The sequence below is a fragment of the Sylvia atricapilla genome, chromosome 4 (genome assembly GCF_009819655.1).
Source record: "Sylvia atricapilla isolate bSylAtr1 chromosome 4, bSylAtr1.pri, whole genome shotgun sequence".
Classification (NCBI taxonomy): Eukaryota; Metazoa; Chordata; class Aves; order Passeriformes; family Sylviidae; genus Sylvia; species Sylvia atricapilla.
In genome coordinates, this window is record NC_089143.1 from 54,466,846 (window position 1) to 54,488,879 (window position 22,034).

The 22,034-nt window shown below is 39.8% G+C and overlaps 1 protein-coding gene across 1 annotated transcript in view; it reads left to right on the top strand.

Moving 5' to 3' along the window:
• The window catches only part of FAM13A (family with sequence similarity 13 member A), a 117,620-nt gene that overhangs the window by 13,660 nt on the left and 81,926 nt on the right, over positions 1-22,034 (top strand). The window contains exon 4 of the mRNA XM_066317951.1: positions 7,400-7,563. Within this exon, the coding sequence (XP_066174048.1) occupies positions 7,400-7,563 (164 nt within the window). The remainder of the gene's footprint in view (positions 1-7,399; positions 7,564-22,034) is intronic.

Below are 22,034 nucleotides of genomic sequence, written 5' to 3' on the forward strand. Positions count from 1 at the left end.
AGTCTTGTATTGCTGGAACTGTGACCATCTGTACCAATGAAGATTTGATAGGGGGAGGAAAGAACTTGCAGCACTGTTTTTAGGTGTTGGGCTTAACCAGTTGGCTGGCCAAGCATCCAGAAGGAGATCCTCAGAACACATTTCAGAGCTACAGAGGAAGGCTGCCTGAAGCCTCCTTGGCAAGGGCTGTCTCTCTCTACTGGCTGCAGGCAGCCCATGGAGAAGCTGCAGAAATTAGATATTGGCAGGAGGCTGAAGTGAATGCTCCTCTCACTTTGCATTATTTGTTCAGAGCAGTGCATGGGGGGTTTCTCCACAACAAGAAAAGAAGGCTCAGCATCCATCTTGTCAGCAATTACACTGCCAAAGCAGGGAGAACTGAGATTTTTCTGTCAGAAATTCACACTCATGTCTAAAATTAATGTCAGAGTCTGTGTAGTTAATGCACAGTGTCAGAGAAGATAAAGCCCATCTGCTGATAGTGAAGGACTTCTTTTGGCAAGGTATTTTTAGTGAGAATTTAGCTACTTAGGCATAGTACTCCATAACCAAAGTTGTTTAACAGTTGAATAAATCATGCTGCTTGGCCACTTTCCAGATATTTAGGCTTCATTTTAATTCTCTTAATCTCATTCTGTTTTTCTACATCATGTCCTCTGTAATGTATCCCATCTCCTAAACTTCCAACTCTTACTGTTTTTATCTTATCCAGTACTTCCCCTGCTTCCTTACTTGCCATTTGACAAACTGCACTGGTGCTTTTCTAAGAAAGATTATCTTGTGCTTTCTGTATTTTTAATGAATAGAAGGGAAAAAATGGCTATTTGCATTCCTTGTAATGAAGTGTGATGTAAGATATAAGAACATGTAAAGGGCAAGGTCAAACAGCTCAAAAAAAGATTTGAGATTTGATTCACTGTTTTCTCCCAACTTGGACTGTTCAGATTTATTGTGATGGATGACAAAGGTCAAGTATATTGAGTAATGCAGCCTTGGAGGAACAATGAGCATGAAGGAACAAAAATAGTTGTCTTTTCTGTCACTGGACTAATCCATGTAGAGTATTAACATTTGCAGTGTGGTTACTCTTGGAGGAAGTTATTGTCCGTTGACCTGAATTTCAGCTCCTGGAGAGACATAGCCTTAGGTAAGGCCTGCCATGTGGGCTCTGCTGGGCTCTGACAGCTTGTGCTGAAAAGGAGAGGACCAGCTGGGTTTTCTCTCCACCTCTCTGTTCTCCAGGAGCTGGGTATGAGAGGAGCTGCTGCCCTTATCCTGTCCTTTGGTTGGCTTGGTAAGGCATGAGGTCTAACAGGCTACTCCAGGGATCCATTTGCATCCATTTTTTGCAGCTCTCTCTCAAACAATGATCTCTCTCTGTGTGGCCTCCATCATTCAGCTTGGTTATGTATCTTTCCAACGGTGATTAAGTGTGTTGTGAGGGATTGCTCCATTCCCCCCAAAAGTGGCAGGCAAATGCAGGTGTCCAGTTAAAATGCTGGAGTTAGATGCAGTTATTTATGTATGATAACTACATAGCAGAAATTGCACTAAGGGTAACAAGTAAAGTATATTATCTTTGGATATCTAAGAAAATGGTAGATTGTTGGGTAGCTGTAGGTATTTCAGAAATGCTGGACTTGAAAGAATTAAAATCTGATCCGAAGTTCTGCATGAATGTCTTGCCTTGGTTTCTAGCAGGTTTCTTGCCTTGGAGCCTGCATGGATTTGGTATTTGAAACTGAAGTGAAAGCAGAGGGGCTGAATTAATACTCCTCAGTGAGTAATGTTGGCCTTTGAAACATTGTGTGGATGGGCTTTGTTTTCAGCAGTGCAGCTCCAAGCCTGCATCAGCCTTCAAAACAAATGTGCATCCAGGATCAGGGGCAAACTGAGTACTGAATATTGTTGTTTAAACATTAATTATTGCAAATTGGAGCATGCAGCCTTAACCTTTCTTACAGGGTTCATATAGCGTTTAAATACTGCATTTTCCAGCACTGTAAAGCAATTTGTCCTAAGTATTCAGTATGCTGAAGCCTATAATGACAGTTTAAAGCATCAAGCATAATATAGCAAGACTATAAATGTTCTCATCCATAATCATATTAAATACTCATGAATATTTGAGTTCAGCAATACAGCTTAAATACAATCACAAGGAGTGTTTTTGAAGAGCCTTTGCTTTGAAATATATGGAGATGAGGGCAGTGTACTTTGTAAGGGGATGTTAGGCTATGGACTGCCCTTTGTCCCCCTTTATGTAGGTTTTACTCTCTAAGATACCTACTGTCACTGTAATTTTGTGATGAAAAATGGAGCTTTTGCTGAAGCAAAAGATTTTGCATATAAATAAAGCCAGTTGGTAAAGCCTCTTTGGCAGCATTAGTCTAACTGCTTTGTGTTACCTGTGTTACATTTTATTATTAATTATTATCATTCATTATGTGCTATTGTTTTATTATTTAGTAGTGCTATTATTTTTTATTAATTATTAATTATTTTGCAAGCAATGCTGATGCAGCAGGATTACTGAGTTGATTTAGGCTTATAAATCTGATCCTAGAGAAAATAATCTCTAGAAACAGATTTTAACAGGCAGGCAGGTATATGCCCCAGGGTTGACTCTCCAGGATTCTCCAGGATCACAGGAGCTTGCAAAATCTCAGTAGTTGTATCTCTCGTTGCATTTCACCCAGATTTGTGATACATGAGCCTGCAAATGATGCAGAGCATGTAAATGAGTCACACTGACTGAGATGAACACCTGTCTCAAGTGAGTGTTGCTGAATCTTTAGCTACTTATTAGACTGTGATCTTGCAGCAGAGTCTGCAGACGTGAATATGTGCCTCTTTTCAGCTGCACCAGTTTGTGGACTGGTGTGTTAGGACAAATCCTGTTCACCAGCTGGAGTGGACGAGTTATGCCATGAGGTCACATCTGTTACTGACGCAGTAAAGTCCACCTAGAGACACAGAACAGACTGCCTCAAGCTGTAACCTCTATAGAGGTGGGGGAGTCACCGTCCCTGCATGTGTTTAAAGAGAGACTAGATGTGGCACTCGGTGCCATGATCTAGTTGAGGTGTTAGGGCTGGGTTGGACTCGATGATCTTGAAAGTCTCTTCTAACCTACAGATTCTGTGATTCTGTAAATTACTGCAACTCTGCTCTCAAAATCTCTAGTTGTGCTTGTTGAGCGGCTCATGGGCATCTGAGGTACTAATGAAAATGTTTTGCCAGGGCTAGAGAAACAAAAAAATCCATGCAGTGTTTCCTGTCCTTTGAATCCCTTCATTTCTGGCAGGATTCCCTGGGAGAATGGTAAGGTGACTTTGTGGGGCTTCTCTACAAAAGGTACTGTACAAGCAGCAAAAGTAGTTTATAGAGCATGTAGCCCTCTGATTGTAAATTAGGATTACATTGCTGTCATTCCATGCAGGCTGCTTCTGCAAAGCCACTTGGGGAAATGGAACGTGCATCCTTCATCTCAGACAGGGTGGGGTCAAACACTCTTGGGAATTCATAATGAGATGACCCTTTCACATGGAAATCTCTGGTTCTCAGTTGTGACAGGGATCTGTCAGCAGTTGCTGCCTGGGGAAATCAGTTCAGTGATCTCACTTCAGCTCATTATTGACAGATGACTACTTCCCAGATCCTCCTGGCTGCTTGAAGCAAGTTTTCCGGGTGTGGTGGATAGTGACAGAGCCTTGTAGTGATGCCTGTCCTGTGCCACATGCAGTCACACGTGTTTGTGTGTGTCACTGCACTGCTCTCAGTAGAGTCTGGAGGTTCACTGTCTGGAAAGCCCACTCGGCATTCAGCCTGTTACAGCTTGTTTACAGAGACCCTGCGGTAAATTCATTTAACTAAATGCCTGAGATGTAAGGAATTCTTTCACGGTGAGTTAATTTGACCTCAGGTCACTTTACTTCTGGGTAAAAGCTGTGGCACAGAGCCTTGCTCTGGTTTAACCCTTTGAGACAAGCTTTCCTGAGCATCCCTGTGAAAGGAGACATGGACTCAGTCTGGAAAAGCCAAAGAAGATGTGGGTGTGGTGTCTGCATGGACTGGAGCTGCATGTAGCTGCACTGGTGAGCCAGCCATGCTTGTGGGACATTGTGCAGAAATGTGAAATGCTACTGGCTATCAGATTTTGAAATGAAGAGCTGACAGCCTGATTCAATTACCAAGTAATGTTTTAACTTTGAGAACTACTGCTTTTTCTGCTTTAAAATGACTTCACCAATAATTTCGGTTTTTCATATCCTGCAAAACTTGTGGTGCTGGTACTGGTGCACCTTTGCCCTTGACCCTTCTTAACAGCATCAGACACTGTTAGTGCTAGTGCCTCATTTAGACAAGGCACATTTTTTCCGAATACTTAATGTGGACATGCTGCGCTTTGCACACAGATCATTCAAAGCATCTCTCTGGGAAGGGTGGGTGTCCAAGGAATCTAAAGGAGGGGACACTAGAGAATTTGCTCCTGCTCTGCCTATGCTATGTATCTATTGGTGACTTTGCAAGCCACTGTGATAGCTTCAGTGGGAGTTTTCCAGTTAAGATATATCTGTACTTATTGACACTTCTTCTTCTAGAAATAACCGAAGAAATTGCAGGTTTATGCCACCCTTCTGGTGCTTGTGGTAGTGAAACTGATGCTTCTGGTGCTGCTGCTGAAATAATTTGTACGTATGTGGCTGTAAGGGGATGAAGTCCTTCTGTTGAGGATTTCGTTACTGGAGTAAATTGTGTGTCTAACTCTCAAAGCAACGCAGTTGTAATGCCTAATTAACATGAAAATAGACATAAGGGAACCAAGACTATGACCAGTTTTATACTGTGATGTTTTAACAAAATCTTTACAAATGATCATGAAAAGTTTCCAAGGATTAGGGTGTGCATCAGCAAAGTGGAAGTGTGAGAGAATATTTTCTCACAGATCTGGGTTTTTCTAGTCAGTTGAAGTGACATTTGTAGATGTCGTGACTTTTCAGAATGAGAAGAGCTGAAGTAAAGTGCTATTTTTCTTACACACATTTTCAGAAAAGTCTGGTCAAACTGGTTGATCATGCAGTGTGGCAGCAGATGGGGTTTACTTTGTATAAATAGGCAGGGTGGTATGTGCTCATAATATAAACTTATCTTCAGCTCAGCCTATATTTGTTGAAAGGAAAATGTCACCATGGAGAGCTCAAAGAGTGTAATAGTCCTTATTGTGACTGAGGTCTAATAATAGCAATTATAGGAGAAATATATTAGAAACTTTGTTAGACATGCCTGTTTAAGTGGCAGAGAGGTGGCAGTGAATAAAATATTTCCATTAAAATAAATCAATTCATGGTGCTTTGCCTAGTTACACTCAGAGAGAGGTGTTAAAAAAGACTGAAGCAATGAGCTTTAGCCTTGTGTTTTGTGTACGTATCTCACCCTACTCATATAGTACTGTTCAGGATAGGATGTTGGATTTTTCACAGGTTTGATTTAATAAATTTTAACTGACAAGGTGGTGTGGGGAAGGGAGGGCAAGAAAGCCATGGAATTGAGCAGAAATTAAATACTGTTTTTGTGCTTTGTGGAAACTTTGTAGACTGGACTGTTTTTCAACCAGGTGGAGTCTTTTGGCTGTTGCCAGTAGAGAACCATTGGCTGTTGTTCCCAGGTGATGTGGTTTAGGTGAAAATTCTGCTACCAAAATACCTGAAAGTATTTTGACTTTCACATGCTCTATTACATTTTCAGTCCTGAATGTACATGCACATCCATCAATAGAACTAGTCCCATTTTTTTCCTTATTTAGTCTGAGGCCAGCTTCCACACTAATGAAATCAATCAAATGAGACTGACACATTTTTACAGCTGCCAATATTCTACAGCGTAAAATAATTCAATCCTTTAAAATTCAAGTTCTGCCACTCCAGCATGTATTAAATGTTGAAATGATAGCAATAAAGACCCTCTTCTGGCATTTACAAGGATGTGTTCTGCTGTAGTGGGTTATTCTCCCTGTTGACAGAACGTCTGCTTTCCCTGTTACATTTCCCTAGATGTATGGCAGAGAATAAAGGATTGAGAAGGATCAATACTCCCTAAAAAAGGCACTTTTTTATGACAAATTTTTGGGAACATCAGCTTTCAGAGCCTTCTTGTTGAAATGCACATCTGGCCCAAATAAACTCCAGTTTTACAGTTTTAGGGTAGGTAGTTATTTGTCAATTTTTATTTACTCTTTGCAGTAAGCAATTATTTGCTTTCAAGTTGCATACCTGTAAAATAGCTCAGGGGGAAATTGTTTTGCGTTTGAGGGTTTGGGTAGTGTTTTCTTCTCACATAACCGCTTGTCTTCTGCCAAAAAGTACTTGAAACTTTGTTTTTACTTCGACTTCAGTAGGAAACACTGAATGATTGCAGAAGATTCTTCAGAGATTGAGCTTTTGCATTAAAATGGAATTTAAGTCAGTTTGGGGCCGATAAAATTGTCTAGTAAAGTGTGCAGAAAGCTTATATTCCAGCAGATAATCACTAGATGCTTCAATGAATTGTGAGCTCTGTTGCCAGTGACATGCATTTTTTGCTGCATGAGAGATTTGTGTGAAATACGTAAGGGAACATGCAGATACACACAGTATCTTCCCTTTCTGTGTGCCTTCAAGGTCTGTGGTAAGCTGCAAAGGGGCCTGTTTCAAGAAAGAACCTGCTTCTTCAGCAGCCAAGCAGTTGGTTATTCTCCCAGAAAATGGAGCTTAGGAACCACTTTTTGTATTAATCTTTTAGGGTCTTCTGCAAAAGTCAGCATCCATCTCCATGTTTTAGAAAGCCCTTTGAGTTCTGACCCTACTTTCAAAAGAAATGGCAACTGAAATGTTACATTAAAAAATCTGGTGTACAGCATTGGGTCGTCTGAAGGCAAAGACCATGTTTAACTTTCAGTGGTTTGCTTAGCATGTGGGATTTCTTAATTTTTTCCCTTATCCTTTTTGTGTACCTTTGAAGTTATCACGAACCAGGTTTTGGAGGAACCTGACTCTTGAACTAACAGTTCAGAGCATCTAAATATCTGAGCTGTCTGTGCTGTGGGTCGTGAAACCCAACTTAGAATAGAGTTGGTGGCACCTCATTTGGTGGCTGTCTCAGTTCTATCCCTACCTGGATTCTGTGGGCAGGGTAGTTTGGCCAACAGGTCTGGAGTTTAGTATTTATAAGAAAAACTGCAAACAAACTGTAATAGTTACCACCAACATAGGCACAATTCTCCTTTCCAAGACAAAGTTTCCTTCCAAAGTGCCTGCTATGCAGCCTGTATCCACAAATGAAATGTGACAGAGACCTTCTGCAGGACCTTTTTTACACTGAGTCCCTGTAACACTCTGCTTTGTCATCTCTCCAATTCTAGCGTACCCTCCGGATTTGAAGGGATAAAGGAACAGGAGATCTGCAACAAGATAATGACAAAAATGCTGGAAAATTACAATACCTTATTTGAATTAGAAGGCTTGAGGGACGATGAAGACGAACCTGTATGTGAAGAGCTGGCAAGAATAATTTTGGTAAAAGTGAGTATTTCTGATATTTCATTTCCTCACAGCAAATCAATAATTCAGGCTTATTTCAGGCTTCAATTCAGACATCTTTTAGATAAGTGGAAGGCAGACTCTTATAGTAATGTTCTGTGTTATTGATTGGTATGCAGTTTACATATTGATTCTGCTGATAGGCTAATTTTCATTACTAGTCTTGAAGTTCATTCTATTAAACATTCTTTGTTGGCTACACATTTACTTATGCAGGAAATATATTTGCTAAAATTTGTATTTTTTTTAAATGAAGAGGCAGAATAATTTTAAGAAGTGTTCAAGGTTTCTGACATGGTTATCATTTATAGTGTAGTTTAGTGATGATGAACTTTGGTACTCTAGGACAGTGTGAGGTTATTAGCCTGACCCTTTGTGTGAAGTCTGCCTGTCTCAAACATGCACCTGAGTTTAAAAGTCAGATGTTCTGACTCAGCCATTTCTGAATGCACTTGCAGAGAAGCATTAAATAAGAGTTACTCTTTGAAGAAAGTACATTGGAGCTCTTAAAGAAAGTGATACAGTTAGAGTATTATGCCTTTGGTGGGAAGAGGGCTTATATGTAACATCAAAGGATTCTAAAATTCAAAAACTAACAAGTAGGGCAGCCAAAAGTGCCTTGTTCTGGCTTGTGCTGTCTCTACCACCGGAAGCAACCTCAAGTCTGTGCAGGAAATGGCCATGAGGATGGTTTGCAGTTGCTTCATATCTTATTGTGTATTAACTGTGCGGATAATTACTGTCTTACAGGGTGTGAATTCATGAGTTTGGGAGGGTTGAACTACATGCCTATCCTTGGTAGTGTTTTACCGCCTGATTAAATCACTTTAGCCTTCACTGTCTGGAATAGAAGTTGTCAGAAAATAAGTTATAAAAATATGGTGTCTTTGACCTTGACAGAAGAGGAAGTTGTGTGTGAGCCCAGGCTCTGCCATTCAGGTGAAATCAGCTGATGACATTTCTGCCTTTGTGGTGTATCACAGGAGGGTCTGCTGAATCGGTATGAGTTGGGCTCAGCTGCCTTTAGAAGAGTTGCTGGTTTTCTTACGTTGTGAATCAACGAGGAAGTATTTAGCTGTGTTTAGTTGTCTTTTAGCTGTTATTAGCACTCAGCTGAAGTGCTTCTGTGGAAGGAGATAGAATCACTGATAACCGTCCAGTGTCACAGTAATGGGTAGTGGAAATGATCTGCCTGGCCAGTGACAGAGATGTTTAGCCACTGATGGTCACTTCAACAACAGAACTAGGGAATGAACATATTTCTAAAAAAAAGGGGGGCCCAGGACAAAAGCTTCAGATGTACTTCCTTCTCCTTCAAGCCTTAGCCAGTTCCAAAAGTCAGGATAGTCTTTCAATTCTAAGGACTTAATAGTAATGGGATTGCAGGAAGGTGGAGATCTGGGAAATTTCCCACAGCTGTTGAGAGATACAAGTTATCAAATTACTTAGTGACAAGCAGAATTACTCCAACAACCAGAGAGAACGCAGTGCCTCAATCCAAGGGCTCCCGTTGTGTTTGCATCTCTGGACCTTGTTGATATTTTCCAAATTCTGGCAGCCAGCTGCAAAAATTTGACCTTGTTCATTGCCCATCTAATTTGGATGGGAAGTTTTAGTTTAATCAAGGCACATACTCAAACACAGGAAGTACAATCATCTAACTTCATGTGGCAAAGGTACTAAGAAGGTTTTTTTTTTAATTTGTCAGGTGACTCTATGAAAGGATGCTTCATGCTGTTCTCAAAGGTTACATTTTTTGTACCCTAGCAGATATCCCGTATCCTAGCCATTTTGTATAATGAACTAGAGATGGTACACTTGAAGAGAAAACCAAGTGATAATGAGATTCAGTAGAGAATAGTGATTGCCAGATTGCTAATGCATGAACCATTACATACAGTAGAAGCTGGTCTATGTTACACAAGAACACAGAGAATTATTTGTCATGACCTGTGTCACAGTGTCGAGAAAACAGCAAGTTATTTGTAGGCAAAGTTACTGCTTCTGGAAAAGCCACTGATATATCTGCAGGTAGGTGGATAGAAATTTTCCAAGTAATCCTATTGTAAGCAGTGAAGAATGTAGGATGCTCAGGAGAATGCTCTTATAAACTGAGCCCCTGTTGATTTTAAGGGTGTTGCATTCAAGCATGAACCGTGGTGGGATGGGGGAGTGGATGTCAAGGAAAGGGAAGAAACTGTGGACTTTACCAAACTCATCTGCATTTACTTAAGTGGCTTTTAAAGCTTCTCTTTTGGGAACAGCAAGAGGGCAAGGAGAGATTTACATGACCTCACTCACTTCCTTGTTGGGTATTCCGTCATCCTTTCCCCCACATCCCTCAGTGTATTGCCAGCACTTCACCTTGGGTCACTATTTAGTCACTGAATCGCAAGTGTAGTCACTGCTGCCTTTCCCATGATTGCCTTTTCTCTCACTTCTTCCTCACTTTCCCATGTTTACTTTTTTCTCTGAATTCCCACAACCCTGTCACACTGTTCTTGCTGTCAAAAGAAAACAAGAATATGTGGATCGTTAGATAAAGTCATGGAAGCATCAAACTTCTCTCAGAGCAGGATGTTGGAAAGGAAAACCAGCTCCAGTGGAGCAAGTTGCATCTTGTTGATTGTGTTGGTCATAGCTAGAGGAAATCCACAATGCTACAGGCTTCCAGAAGGAGCAAGAGCATTTGAATCAGGCACAGACTGTGGGAGCTTAAAGAAAATATGTTTTAAGGAGGCTGAAAATTAATTAGTGTTAGAGATGGAAAAAAGAGACATGATTTTGTAGGGCTGATGATAGTTGAACTACCATTCTTGTTGTGTATGTGCACTGAAATTAAGGATGCACTGCATTAAGGAACACCTTAATCCCAGTTGTATTACTTCTTTCAAAGGTTGCTCAGTCATTGGGAAAGACAAGTTGCGCCAGGTAAAAGGGATTTCTCAGCTTGTTTTCTCAGTGGGTCATAATTCAGAAAATAAGGCAGCTGGAAATCTCTGCAAGTTGCATTCCAGTCCCTGCTTTGTTCCCAGGGCTGTAAAGCCTCCTCTTGCTCATTGCTCAGGCATACTGTAATAATATAATTAAGAATTATGGGAAGTGTTTGTTTGGAAACATCTACATTTTTTTGAAAAGTACAATTTAAAAAAAAAAAGAAAAAAGAAAATTTGTCTTAGAATAGTTTATACTTCAGTGGGAAATTGAACTGTCTGGTCCATGACACCTTACCCGGAAGGATTTTGTTCCACCGATTAGAATGATACCCAGATTATCATCCAGTTTGGTGGCCAGCAGGTGGAAGTATAACATGTGCTTTCTTCAGAAATATGTTTGTATTTGAAAATGCCTCATAATAAAATGATAATTTTTAAAATTTTGAAATAAACTGGAGTTTGTTGGAGATTACAGGTCTCATTTACAGCCAGCTATTACTGCAATCCTTAAGCCAAGCTTTGCTTCAATTTCCTAAATCAGTAAGAATCTCAGTCTGTTGATCAATAGACTCTGCTAGTCAGAGAGAAATGGGTGGAGTGGGTTGAGTGTTCTGATTAGGTGTTTGCTCCATGGTCACGTTGTCAGGATCATAAATACCTGGTTTTATTAGGCAATGTTGTGTGTAAACAGTTCTCTGATAGTACGTCTGCACTTTTGTGCATTTTCACATTATAAGCCTCAGGGTTTCCTAAAACAGCATTGCTTATGTTTTGCTTTGGAACAGAATTCCTGGTGTGAATCCATATGATCCTGATAAATTTTTGTGTTACTAAACTGAGTGATAACTCATGTAATGAACTATTAGTCAGTGTTGAGTTGCAGTACTGCCAATTTTGTAATCTTCTGGAAGAAATAGGTTTACAAAGCCCGTGGTAACCACAGAAGTAATAATTTTGAACAAGGACCTTTAATATACAAAGGTCTTGAATTGCTGTGTGAACTGCAACTGCATGTGGTCCTATGTTTTAGTGCAGCCAGTGGTGTATTACTAGAGCTGGAATGTATTGACTTGGAATAACAGTCATTAGGCTTCTCTAATGATCAAAGATAGGCAGTGAAGATTTTTATTTAGTTCGAGTGGCAGGGGAAATTTGGGGAGGCAGACTATTATGAGACTCACTCTTGGGAGATTTCTAGGATTACTCCTTCTGCTGGCTTGAGGTGAAATGTCACCTTTAATAGCATGGTTTATAGATCAGTATTGTCTTCAGATAAAACATATAATCTGTTACCTAGTCATGCAGGGTTACAAGATCCTTTTTTTTCCCTGTTGTATTTTCACCGTTTCCCTCCAATGCCTTCTTGATGGATCACTTCTAGTTTCAGGAACCAGTCAGCTCAGAGCACACAAATATTTGCACTGGCACACAAGCACTGACATTATGAGGATGTAATGCTGTTCCTGGTTTGATCACGTGTTTGGGACAGGAATGCCAAAGACTTTTCCCATTCCTCTGCTGCTGGGTGGTAGAATACATTCCCTGTTCACTTGATGCAGAAGAAAAACCAAGTACATTTGGAAAACTATTTTAACATTTAAAATAATATTAACATAATATAACATTTAAATTGAATTAAGAGTCAGTCTTCCAAGGTCAAGTAAATACATGTGCAATTTTATCATTGTGAGTATATTGTAGGTGCATTCTGATGACCTCTGAACAGGCAGGTTTCAATCCTTGAAGAGCTGCAGAAATTGGTCTCCTGCTGATTTTTGCAAAAACAAATCGTTCCAAAGGAATTCTTATTTTAGATGCAGTTCTCTTCCTGCATCTTTATCCTGTTTGTTTCCAGTCCTCTATCCAGAGCTGCCACTTCAGTGGGGAGGGTGAATTCACAGAGTAGTTTTTTTACACCTTAAATGGCAGCACAAGTGCATGCACAGTGCAAGCCTGCTCTGAGATTTCTGACATGCAGGCAACCCCCTGCTGCAGGTGTGGCTGCAGCTCTTGGTGCTTGGTGTGTGCAAAGTATGCAGTGCCCATCCCAGCCAGGCAAGACCCCTAAGTGCATTTTTTTTTTTAATTTTTTTGTCAAGGAGAGTGCTCCAGCTAATTTAGCCTTAAGTGGAATGCTTGCTCCTTCCTATTCAGCAGTGAGCAGATCATTCCTCCTGAAATAAGATTTGAGCCTTTTGTCTCTGAGAAGAGGTAGGAAAGGTAAGGCTGTCCCAAAGTTCTCCATCTTGGCTTGCCTGGTCGCTCTGCAGCTAGGTTTAAAGCTCCACCTCCACTGAAAGCCACAGTGTTTCAGCTGATTTCCCCCCATGAGCAAAGCTGGATCTTCACTTAAAAATGCTTCTTTCCCTTCCTCAGCTAAAGCATGACAAGATCTGGGAGAAACTTTTGAGAACCTACCAACTCTACGGCTAGTGGGCTCTCTCTAAATAAGTCCCTTTCCCTGCCACCTCAGGTTACACACTCAGCAGACACAGGAGCAGCCCCTCATTTACGTCAGGAAAGAAGGCATCCATTTCTAATCCGTGTTACGCTGCCCTGGCTGAGCCTGCAGGGTCGAGATAGTTTCCTTTATTCTTCTTTCATGTCTGGGACCATTTTAGCATCATGTTAATGGTCAGCTTTCAGTACTGGATTAATTCTTTCCCATCAGGAGACAGCAAGAACAGATTGTTGGAAATCCTTTCCAAAGATCTGAACAAACACTTCCATTTTTTGCAGTGTCCCCTTATTTGGGCAAGTCATGCCAATTTGCTCCTGTGTGGACTAAATACCCCCAAGAGTAGGAGTGGGTTCACATGGGTGAAAAGTGCATGGGGAGAAGGAGCACCTGTGGAAGTCTGTCTCTGGTTTTTTGTTTAGTATTTCTTCAGCTAGAATTCGTTTTGCAGTTGTCCGCCAGCAAGCAGATGGGCATGTTTATAGTAAGGGTGTATAATGATTCAGCCAGAATGACATTTTAATATGTGAGCTGATGGGAAATGAGCAATATGAGATTTGTAGGGGAAAGTTTATAAGCCTCCAAACCCTTCACCTATAGGAAATCCAGTCTGAAGTGAGGAGGATGGTTATGTTTAGGCTGTGATTCAGAAAGGCGAGTGAAAAAAACCCTGAACAATTCCTTATGTAATTCTGAAATGGCTTTCCAGTGCTTCCAGCTCTGCTGGCTTTGACAACCCTGTGTATTATTAAACCAGAATGTTTCTGCTCTTGAAATTCACTGAGGCATTCACAGGATTAAATAAATATGTCGCTTGTGGCGTTACTAAATGCAGTCCTGAATATTTACACAAATACGCTAATGCTAAACTCTGTAATAAATTATTATGCTGATACTTCTTTCACTAGAATTTCACCAGCCATATTTTAATTTTAACACATTATGAGAAGAAATTTGCCAAGATTCAGGATATATCAAGGAAAGACAGACACATAACAAATATATCTTTCTCTCCTGCTGTCTATACTTGTAGTATACTGTAAATCGTTTAAATACAGCTGACAAATTTTGTAGTTGAAGTGCTTAGGAATTTTGCTTTTGCTCTCAGAGTTTTTTTCTTGAAACAAATACTCATTGGTACTGTCATTGTCCCATGGTAATTCCACGTAGCTGAAATGTAGGGCAAATAAGATTCAAATATGTGTCCTGGTCTGTACTTGCACTTGGTTTATTTGATGTGTTTTTCATTCATTGTCTGTTAGGGAATTTGGTTTATTTGAGGGGGTTGTTGTTGTTGTTTGATGTTTGTTTTGTTCTGTGGATTTTGATGATTTGTTTTTTTGGAGTGGTATGACAATGTGATTTAGCACTTAGGAGCAGTCTATCTCAGGCAGTACACCATCATCTTTCAAAAGGGAGGCATCAAAGTCAGCACCAAGAAACAGGGTACAGTAAAATAAGCATGTGAGCTTCTGCAGTAGCCAGCTGTTGCTGAGCATCCTTGCTCTACCCATGGGGAAGAAGGGAGATTGCCAAGAAAATGAAAATTTTTCACCTGAGACAAATCTCTCAGTTCCTCCTGTTTAGATTCCTCAGTGTTTATTCTGCTTCTCCTTAATTAGTCATTCAGTTAATCAGGTTACACAAAATGATCAGCATTATCCCTCTGTATCTCTGTATAAATCAGCAATAGTGTTGTCATTGTCACAAGGGCACATTGCAGGCTGTCGGAACTGATCCAAAGTAAAGAAGTGTGAGAGATTTTTCTGTCTGTGGCATTTAATTCTTGCTGGCCTCTGCCATTAGCTTCATCTTGAATACTCTGAAGGTGGGAGCTTCAGGAAGAGTCAGCACACACAAAAAAATTAAATTCCTTTTCCCATATTAAGAACAGTGAAATGCTCATTGACTTCAGTATGAATTCTATGAGTTTTTTAAAACCCCTCCTGTGAGTAGTGTGAAGATCACAGTTTGTTCAGAAGGTACAGTACACCTACCTCTGCCTGGAGCATTTTCAGTGCCCCAAAGCCTGTTGTCATAAGCTGGGCTCAGGGCAGTCTGAGAGCAACAGGAGCATGTGATGCGTGGGACACAAGGGGCCAGATGCTCAAAAAGTCTGGTGTATGCTCCTGATGTATCCAGTGGATCCCAGCAGCATTTGACCTTAATTGCCCGCAGTGAGCATCTCAGTTTCAGTATTAAGGAAGGGATCTGTTCTTTCTGCACTGAGAACCTTGCATGGGTAACTAGAACAATATAGAGACACTTAAGACTCCATAATTTACTGCAGATCAGGTATTTCTTTTGAAATTGCATGAATTCCATGAGTGAAAAACTTTTTCTTTGTGAGTATTTTGAATTTTAGATCTGAAAATACAATTTAGCTTTTCCAAGACGGAGTTTAAGCCACTGTAATGTGTGATACAGATCTGGAGAGCCTAGATTTTTCCCATATCTAGGTCATAACTCTCTTTTAGATCATCCTTTTTCCATTTATGAATAGTATTACAGTAAATAGATAAATCAGATTCCAGTTTTCAAAACTGAAGGGTAGAATAAAATGTTCTCTTGAACTGATCTAAGCTCTATTGCTACTGAACACATCTGCACACATACACACAGAGTTAGATAAACCCAGCAAAAGAGAAGTCTTATTTTGCCACCTTGTAAATGTTTAATTTGAGTTCTTTTCATCTTTAGTTCTGCTACAGGCTTCTTATGGGGTGTGGTCATTGACACCTTAATCCCCTGACAGTTTATATATGATGGTGTGCTGATTTAGGCTGGAGTGGAGTTAATTTTTTTTGTAGTAGCCCGTATGGGGCTATATTTTGGATTTGTGCTGGAAGCAGTGTTGATAACACCAGGATGTTTTAGTTGCAGATTGTGGAGATGGGCACAGAAGATGAATATTTTCCCTCAGTGAAGTCTTTGTAACCTTTTACAAATTCTGGAATTACGTTTGATCCTGGCACTACCGGTTTAACTTTTTGTAGCAGTCCTTCTGCATGACTGGAAACTCATTTTACTCTTTTTCCTGGAAAACACCATGATATTCCACAGATGGAGTTGGTAGCATTGAGATGCATCATGGGATTGTTACTATGTTTGTCATTTCCTTTCACATATTGCAGTCCTCTCTAAAAATAATGGGTTTCCACATCTCTCTCCTGCTTACGTATCACAACTCATGACCTTTGTACGTGTTTTATGGCAGTGAGTGCAGTAGGTTAAGGTTGTCCTGATGTGAAACAGAGTAGCTTTTAGCTGTTTATTAAAAGATATGGTCTCAGGTAAAAGGTCATATATAGAAATAGTCTTGAGAGAACAAAAGGAAATGAAAGTTGAACTGAAAAGGGTATTAGTTTTATATTGAAAACCAGTGATGTGTTTCTTTTGCAAACACTGATATTCTCCTTTTTATCATTTCTGTCTGAAACAGCTTGGTTGAACTGTGTTTATAAAAGTACAGTGTAAATGATGGCAAGGCAGAACAGCAGACAGGAAGAAACGGACCCAGTTTAGCATTTATATGCTAACAGAACCAAGGCAAAAAACTCACTTATAAATACTAGGTGTTTCAATGTTTGTTACTAGTTCTGTTTAGCATGATTTACTGACATTGTTCCCCCTTCTAACAATTGCGTTTTTATCATTTTCTGGGTACAAAATAGAAAGGATGCCTAATATATGGTAAAGAGTTCTTTTTTTGCAGTTACTGTTCACATTAAATAATTTTCTGTATTTTTCCTGAAGGTATCTGTGCCACTGAATGACAACTCTGTGAACTGATAACTGAATAAAAATCAGTTATTCTGTCCAGTTAAAATACATGAAGATACCTGTGATCATGTGAGTTAGAAAACGCTTTTGAAGACCTCCATACCATTGGCCACACAATGTTAGTCTTAGAAATACAGATTATTTGATACCTTGCATTTCTTTTGGAGCCTTAATCAGCCATGAGCTATTCTGCATGGTCACAGAGGGGAAGACATTCCATATTGTCTTAATTTTGTGAGTAAGAAGAGCAGTGCTGTAACTACTTTGGCACCTTTGACAGCACTGCTGCGTGTCACACCTGCCCTGCTGTGCGCCAGGGAACTTAGGACAGGGGATGGTGTATTTCCCACTCCAACATGAAATAAAGGGAGATCCAGGAACTCTTAAATCCACTGTTGCATTAGTACTGCTCCATGCACAACACTGTTGTAGCCCTGGAAAAATTCACAGGTGTGACCCTGGTGACACCTACCTGAGGCAGAGGCTGCACTGCAGAGTTACGTGGAGGGAAGCAGAATATTGCCTCCTCTGTGCTGTACAGCTGCTGACCCAGTAAAGAGTCAGCTGTTGCAGTCTGTCCTCATGCAATCAGCTAATGCACCATTCCTGCAGTCATTTGCAGCATGAAATTCACTGAATAATCCTCTTAATGTCTGCTCATCATATATAAGAATGGCTGTGCTGGCTCACACTGGGGATCCATCTAACCCAGTGTGCTGCTTCCAACACTACCCATAAGCAGATGTCAAGGGAGGAAGAGTATAGGGCAGCAAGGTGTTTCCTCCATTTTTTCTACCGGTTCATGACTATTCTAGGAAGTTTTCCTGCTCTTGATAGGATTATTGTATTTAGTGATGTCCAGAGTAATTGTCTTGTGTTTCTCTTGCACATCTGTAAGCTTTTTCCTACCAACATATCATCTGTAGAAGTGTGCCAGAAATTGCTTCCTCTCACGTGAAGAACTGGCTCCTTTTGTTTGTTAAACACGTGGCTTTCACTAGTGTCGTTTGAAGGACACGTGATTGTTTTTTTCTTTGAACTGGAGGACATAGTGAACAATCCAACAGAACATCTCCACCACCCATGACCCCTACAAGCTACCGTGGTGGTTGGGAGTTTTCTTCCTGATGAAGAATTACTGCTGGTATTTGCAACCCTATCACTGTGCTAACAACAATTATTTTTTTCTGTCAAAGCCCCTGCACAGAGTCAGTGAGCAATCCCATGTAATAGCTTTTCTGTTTTGGAGCACAAGGCCAAACACTTTTAGGAAGTAAATTGGATGACATTTTGGTGAAGTCAGAATGGCACATTCTTTATTGCAGAAGGGACTCTGACTCCTTGTTTCTGTAAAAAAAACCCTAGTCTGTGCTTTAATTAAGAAAAAGTTTCACATTGATAAAAGTTCAAGTTTATTTTACTTACAGTGGTCTTCTATGAATTAACAGCTAAAAAATAGATCTGGTGCTTTCTAGAAGCATTTTAAATTTGAACTGAGAAACCCAAAGCCCAGTTTCCTCTGATTATGCAGTGTCTGAGACTAGAAACAAATAATTACTGAATCAAGCAGGAAAGAGAGGATGAGCACAGCATTAATAATAAGATTGTTCCAGAGATAACTGGGAATGTTATGTTATCAACAAATAAGTTTATTGCTATCATTAAAATACAGCACAGTGTATAACCATTGTTTTACTACCTATTTTTTTAAAATTCCTTCCTTAAGCAGTCATAATCAGTTGCATTTAAAGCCTTAGGTTAATGTGGTAGCATGCTACAAATACAACAGACTTTAAATAGACTGCACAGGTCAGTATCTCTGTGACTGCAGCTGACTGAGGCTGAAACAGCAATTTTTATGCCCGTTCGACATTTTGTTGAAAAGGATAAAAGTGAAGGTAATATTCTGTTCTGTTCTGAAATTTACATCCAAAACAGGTAACAGTGTAAGAGGCAAGTATGCTGTACGACTCCCTCTTACTTAACAATGGCAATGGATAAGGGAACCAATACAGTTTATTATTATAGTGTAAGGTTAGGAGGGCCTGCAGGTCTCTAAGTGTGCCCCATTTGCAGATGTAGGAAATGACTAAAAAAGCTTTGCTTTGTGCTGATAGACCTGTGACTGCACGATTTGCCAATAAACATTGCCTGTCATAGTTGCGTCACTGAATATTCTCTGGCTTTCCCTGTGATCTTGTCAATTCTTGCATGAAAATCATTGCAGAAACTTAGTTCAAAACCTGAATTTGCCAGTGTTCTGTATGGATGCTGATGATTTACTTTGGTCCAAGCGCTCTTGATAGAAAATTTCTCTTAACAACTGTGGTGGGACTTGATGCCATCACGAGCAGGTACTCCAGTTTGAGCAGGTTTTGAGGAGTGTGAGATGGAGAGGTGATTGCTGGCTGCTGTTGACAGTAAGCAGGGCTTGGGTATCTTTCCAGGTGTAAGCAGTTAATGCTGAGTGTTGAGTACACACAGTTGAACAAAACAAAGTTTGTTTTGTATCCAGCCTGCTGCACTGGATGTTTTTTCTTCACGTGAGAATGGAAAGTATGCAATTGCTAATGTGCCATACTTGTTAGAGCATTCTCCGGAGATTTGTAATATTCTAGAACAGTGATGCTCAGGTGGTACTTCTCCGTGCTAGTCATTTTGTGGCTCCGAGTTCATTTATCCCAGTTGTACAGCAGCCATGTCATGGGTTTTAAGGGAAAATCAGGCTTTAAAGCACAACAGATTTCATCCCACTGTTTCACAAGCAGTGCTAAAAGTGAATAAGTAGAAATCTGAAAGAGTTCTCAAGCTTCAGTAATTCAAAGATTCACTGAAATGCATATTGGTCATTATGTAATCATGTTATTTTTTTAATGCAAGTACGAAGGTTGGTGTAATTGCTTACTTCTTTAACAGAAATGCAGACAGAGAAGTGCTCTTTAAGTCCTTGCAAGTGTGACCTGACTAAATGTTGTCGGTTTCACTGCTCTGTATGGAATGCAAGTGCCTGACTTTAAATACTTGCATTTAAAAATCACAATTTAGGTTTATTGAATCCCAGTACCAAAGAGTGTTCTGACAGAGTCAGGTTTCTGAACATGTACAGTTATTTAATCTATGCTGATAGACTTAGGAATCAGTTTAACTGTGGTCAAACATATCTTAATTGTCTTGACTTTTTGATATGTAAGTTCACAGGATATTTAGAAAAACAAAATATATTCCAAAATATGCTTAGTTACTGAAGTACAACATGTTATTTGAAAAGAGAATGTTCTTTCTACTATCTGGATTTTAAAGGGTAACATCAAACATACTGCCACTTCTTCACAAGCTAATATGCAGGAACAAAACACTTGACAGCAGTGGGTTCTCAGCTTAAACTGTGTTTGAGATTCTGAGGGTTTTTTTTTTTGTTTGTAAATTTTCCAAGTAGCCTAGGAACTTGGCAGCCTGAAAATATGACTATTAAGCCTGCCTGATATTCCTAGTAGGTTTTGACTTTCAACTTGCATCTTTCATGTTAATGGTGGTGAGTTCTTCCTCTTGTCCTAATTAACATGAAGATGGACTGTACTGTTAGAAAAAAAAAAAAAGCCAGTTTGTAGGAGGAGTGATATAATCTCATAGTAATGTTTGCCTTGTAAAAACCAGCATGAATTGCAGGACAGTAGGAAAGGGGCAGAACACTTGCAAGTGTTGGAATAAACTGTAAATAAGATCTTTTCTTAGAGGATCAGAAAAGTGTATTTGTATGCATTCTGCCCAGTGCAATTAAAACCTGTTGCCAGAGCCTGCATTTAGCAGACTTTTGGAGGTTAATGTTTAATAAGTTATTAGCTAGTGTTGCTTGCTGGGTTCCCAGTATATGGATCTCCAGCTCCCTTGGAAGCGTTATTTTCTGCAAATTAAATGCATTTCTATACTGAAACACATGAATCTACATGTGCTGTTACAGAATCCATGATGGAGCAGTTAATAGCCTGCTATCAGAGGTTTTTCTGCTTTTACTTCACGCACTTCTGCTCTCATTTTTCATGTCTGTTCAACATAATAAAAACAATTATTGTTTTACTGCATGATTACTGAAATCTGACTAATGCATGCTCACTTTTCAGTATTCAGTCAGGGGCAAGCCTGGTCCTACATTAACTGCAGGAACATTGATTTCTAACTTTTACTATCAGGTGACAGAAGAATCTGATCTAACACACGTGATTTGCGTGAAGTAATTTATCTGCAATGACTTACAACTGGAGGCATAGTTGTAATGAAGATACAATGCCAGCGGGAGATACAAAACATCTATGAGATCACCTTGAAGGTTCTGTTAGAGTACAGAATGTATTTTTAACTCCTTTTCTAGTTCAGAGGTGAATGATTCAAGAACAGGATCATTCCTGTCCGTTTGTTGATGGATTGTTACGTGGTCTAGTGGAATTTCTAGTGGAGTCTTAGCTTATCTGTATTTCCCAGTGTTGATTCAGAGGGCCATAAAAATGAGCTTGGGCATGTTTAGTGCCAGTTTATTGGTATTAGAGTGCTGCTCCACCTCTCTGCAAAATTCCTAAGACCTGAACCTGCTTTTATTACAGAGTTTGTAAATAGCATTCCTTATTGCTCAGAAAGAAAAGGGATTGAAGGGTAAAAGCCAGAGTCAGCCTTTACAGTCATCTTTTCAGTTGTTCAGGTTCCCTGGTAAATGAGTTGGCCATATGGAAATGCTGGGTGGGAGAAATACAGAGATAAAACTAACCTGTTTTTCCTTGAAGGATCTGCCTGCACTTTATGAGATGTAGCACAGTTCAGACCAGTGCCAACAGTGTGTTTTAGGCAGAAAATTCTTTCATTACTGTGTAATTCATTGTCATGCTGTGAAGAGGAGAAGCACCATACATGGAAAAAGACAGGTTTCTTAACAGCTTGTTTTAAACTTTCCAACCTACTTACATGGGCTTCAGAGGAACAGCTCTGAATTTGGCACAGCTTCACATTTTTCTAATGAAGAAATCCTTTGGCAAACACTTACACCTCAAACAGTTGACCAGCAAGAAGAGTGAAGGAATGTAATGGGCACTGTACTGACTTACCTTTGTTCTTTTGATGGAGTCATTAACATTTGTGCTTTAACAGCACAGCAGAGAGTTACAGAGCATTTGCTTTAGGATTCCTTCACTGGAGGTGACATTTATTTTAAGAATATACTGAAATACCAAATAATCCCCATTGTAACTACAGTAATTTACCGTAATTTTTCTTGCTCTCGCTATTGTTCTGAAT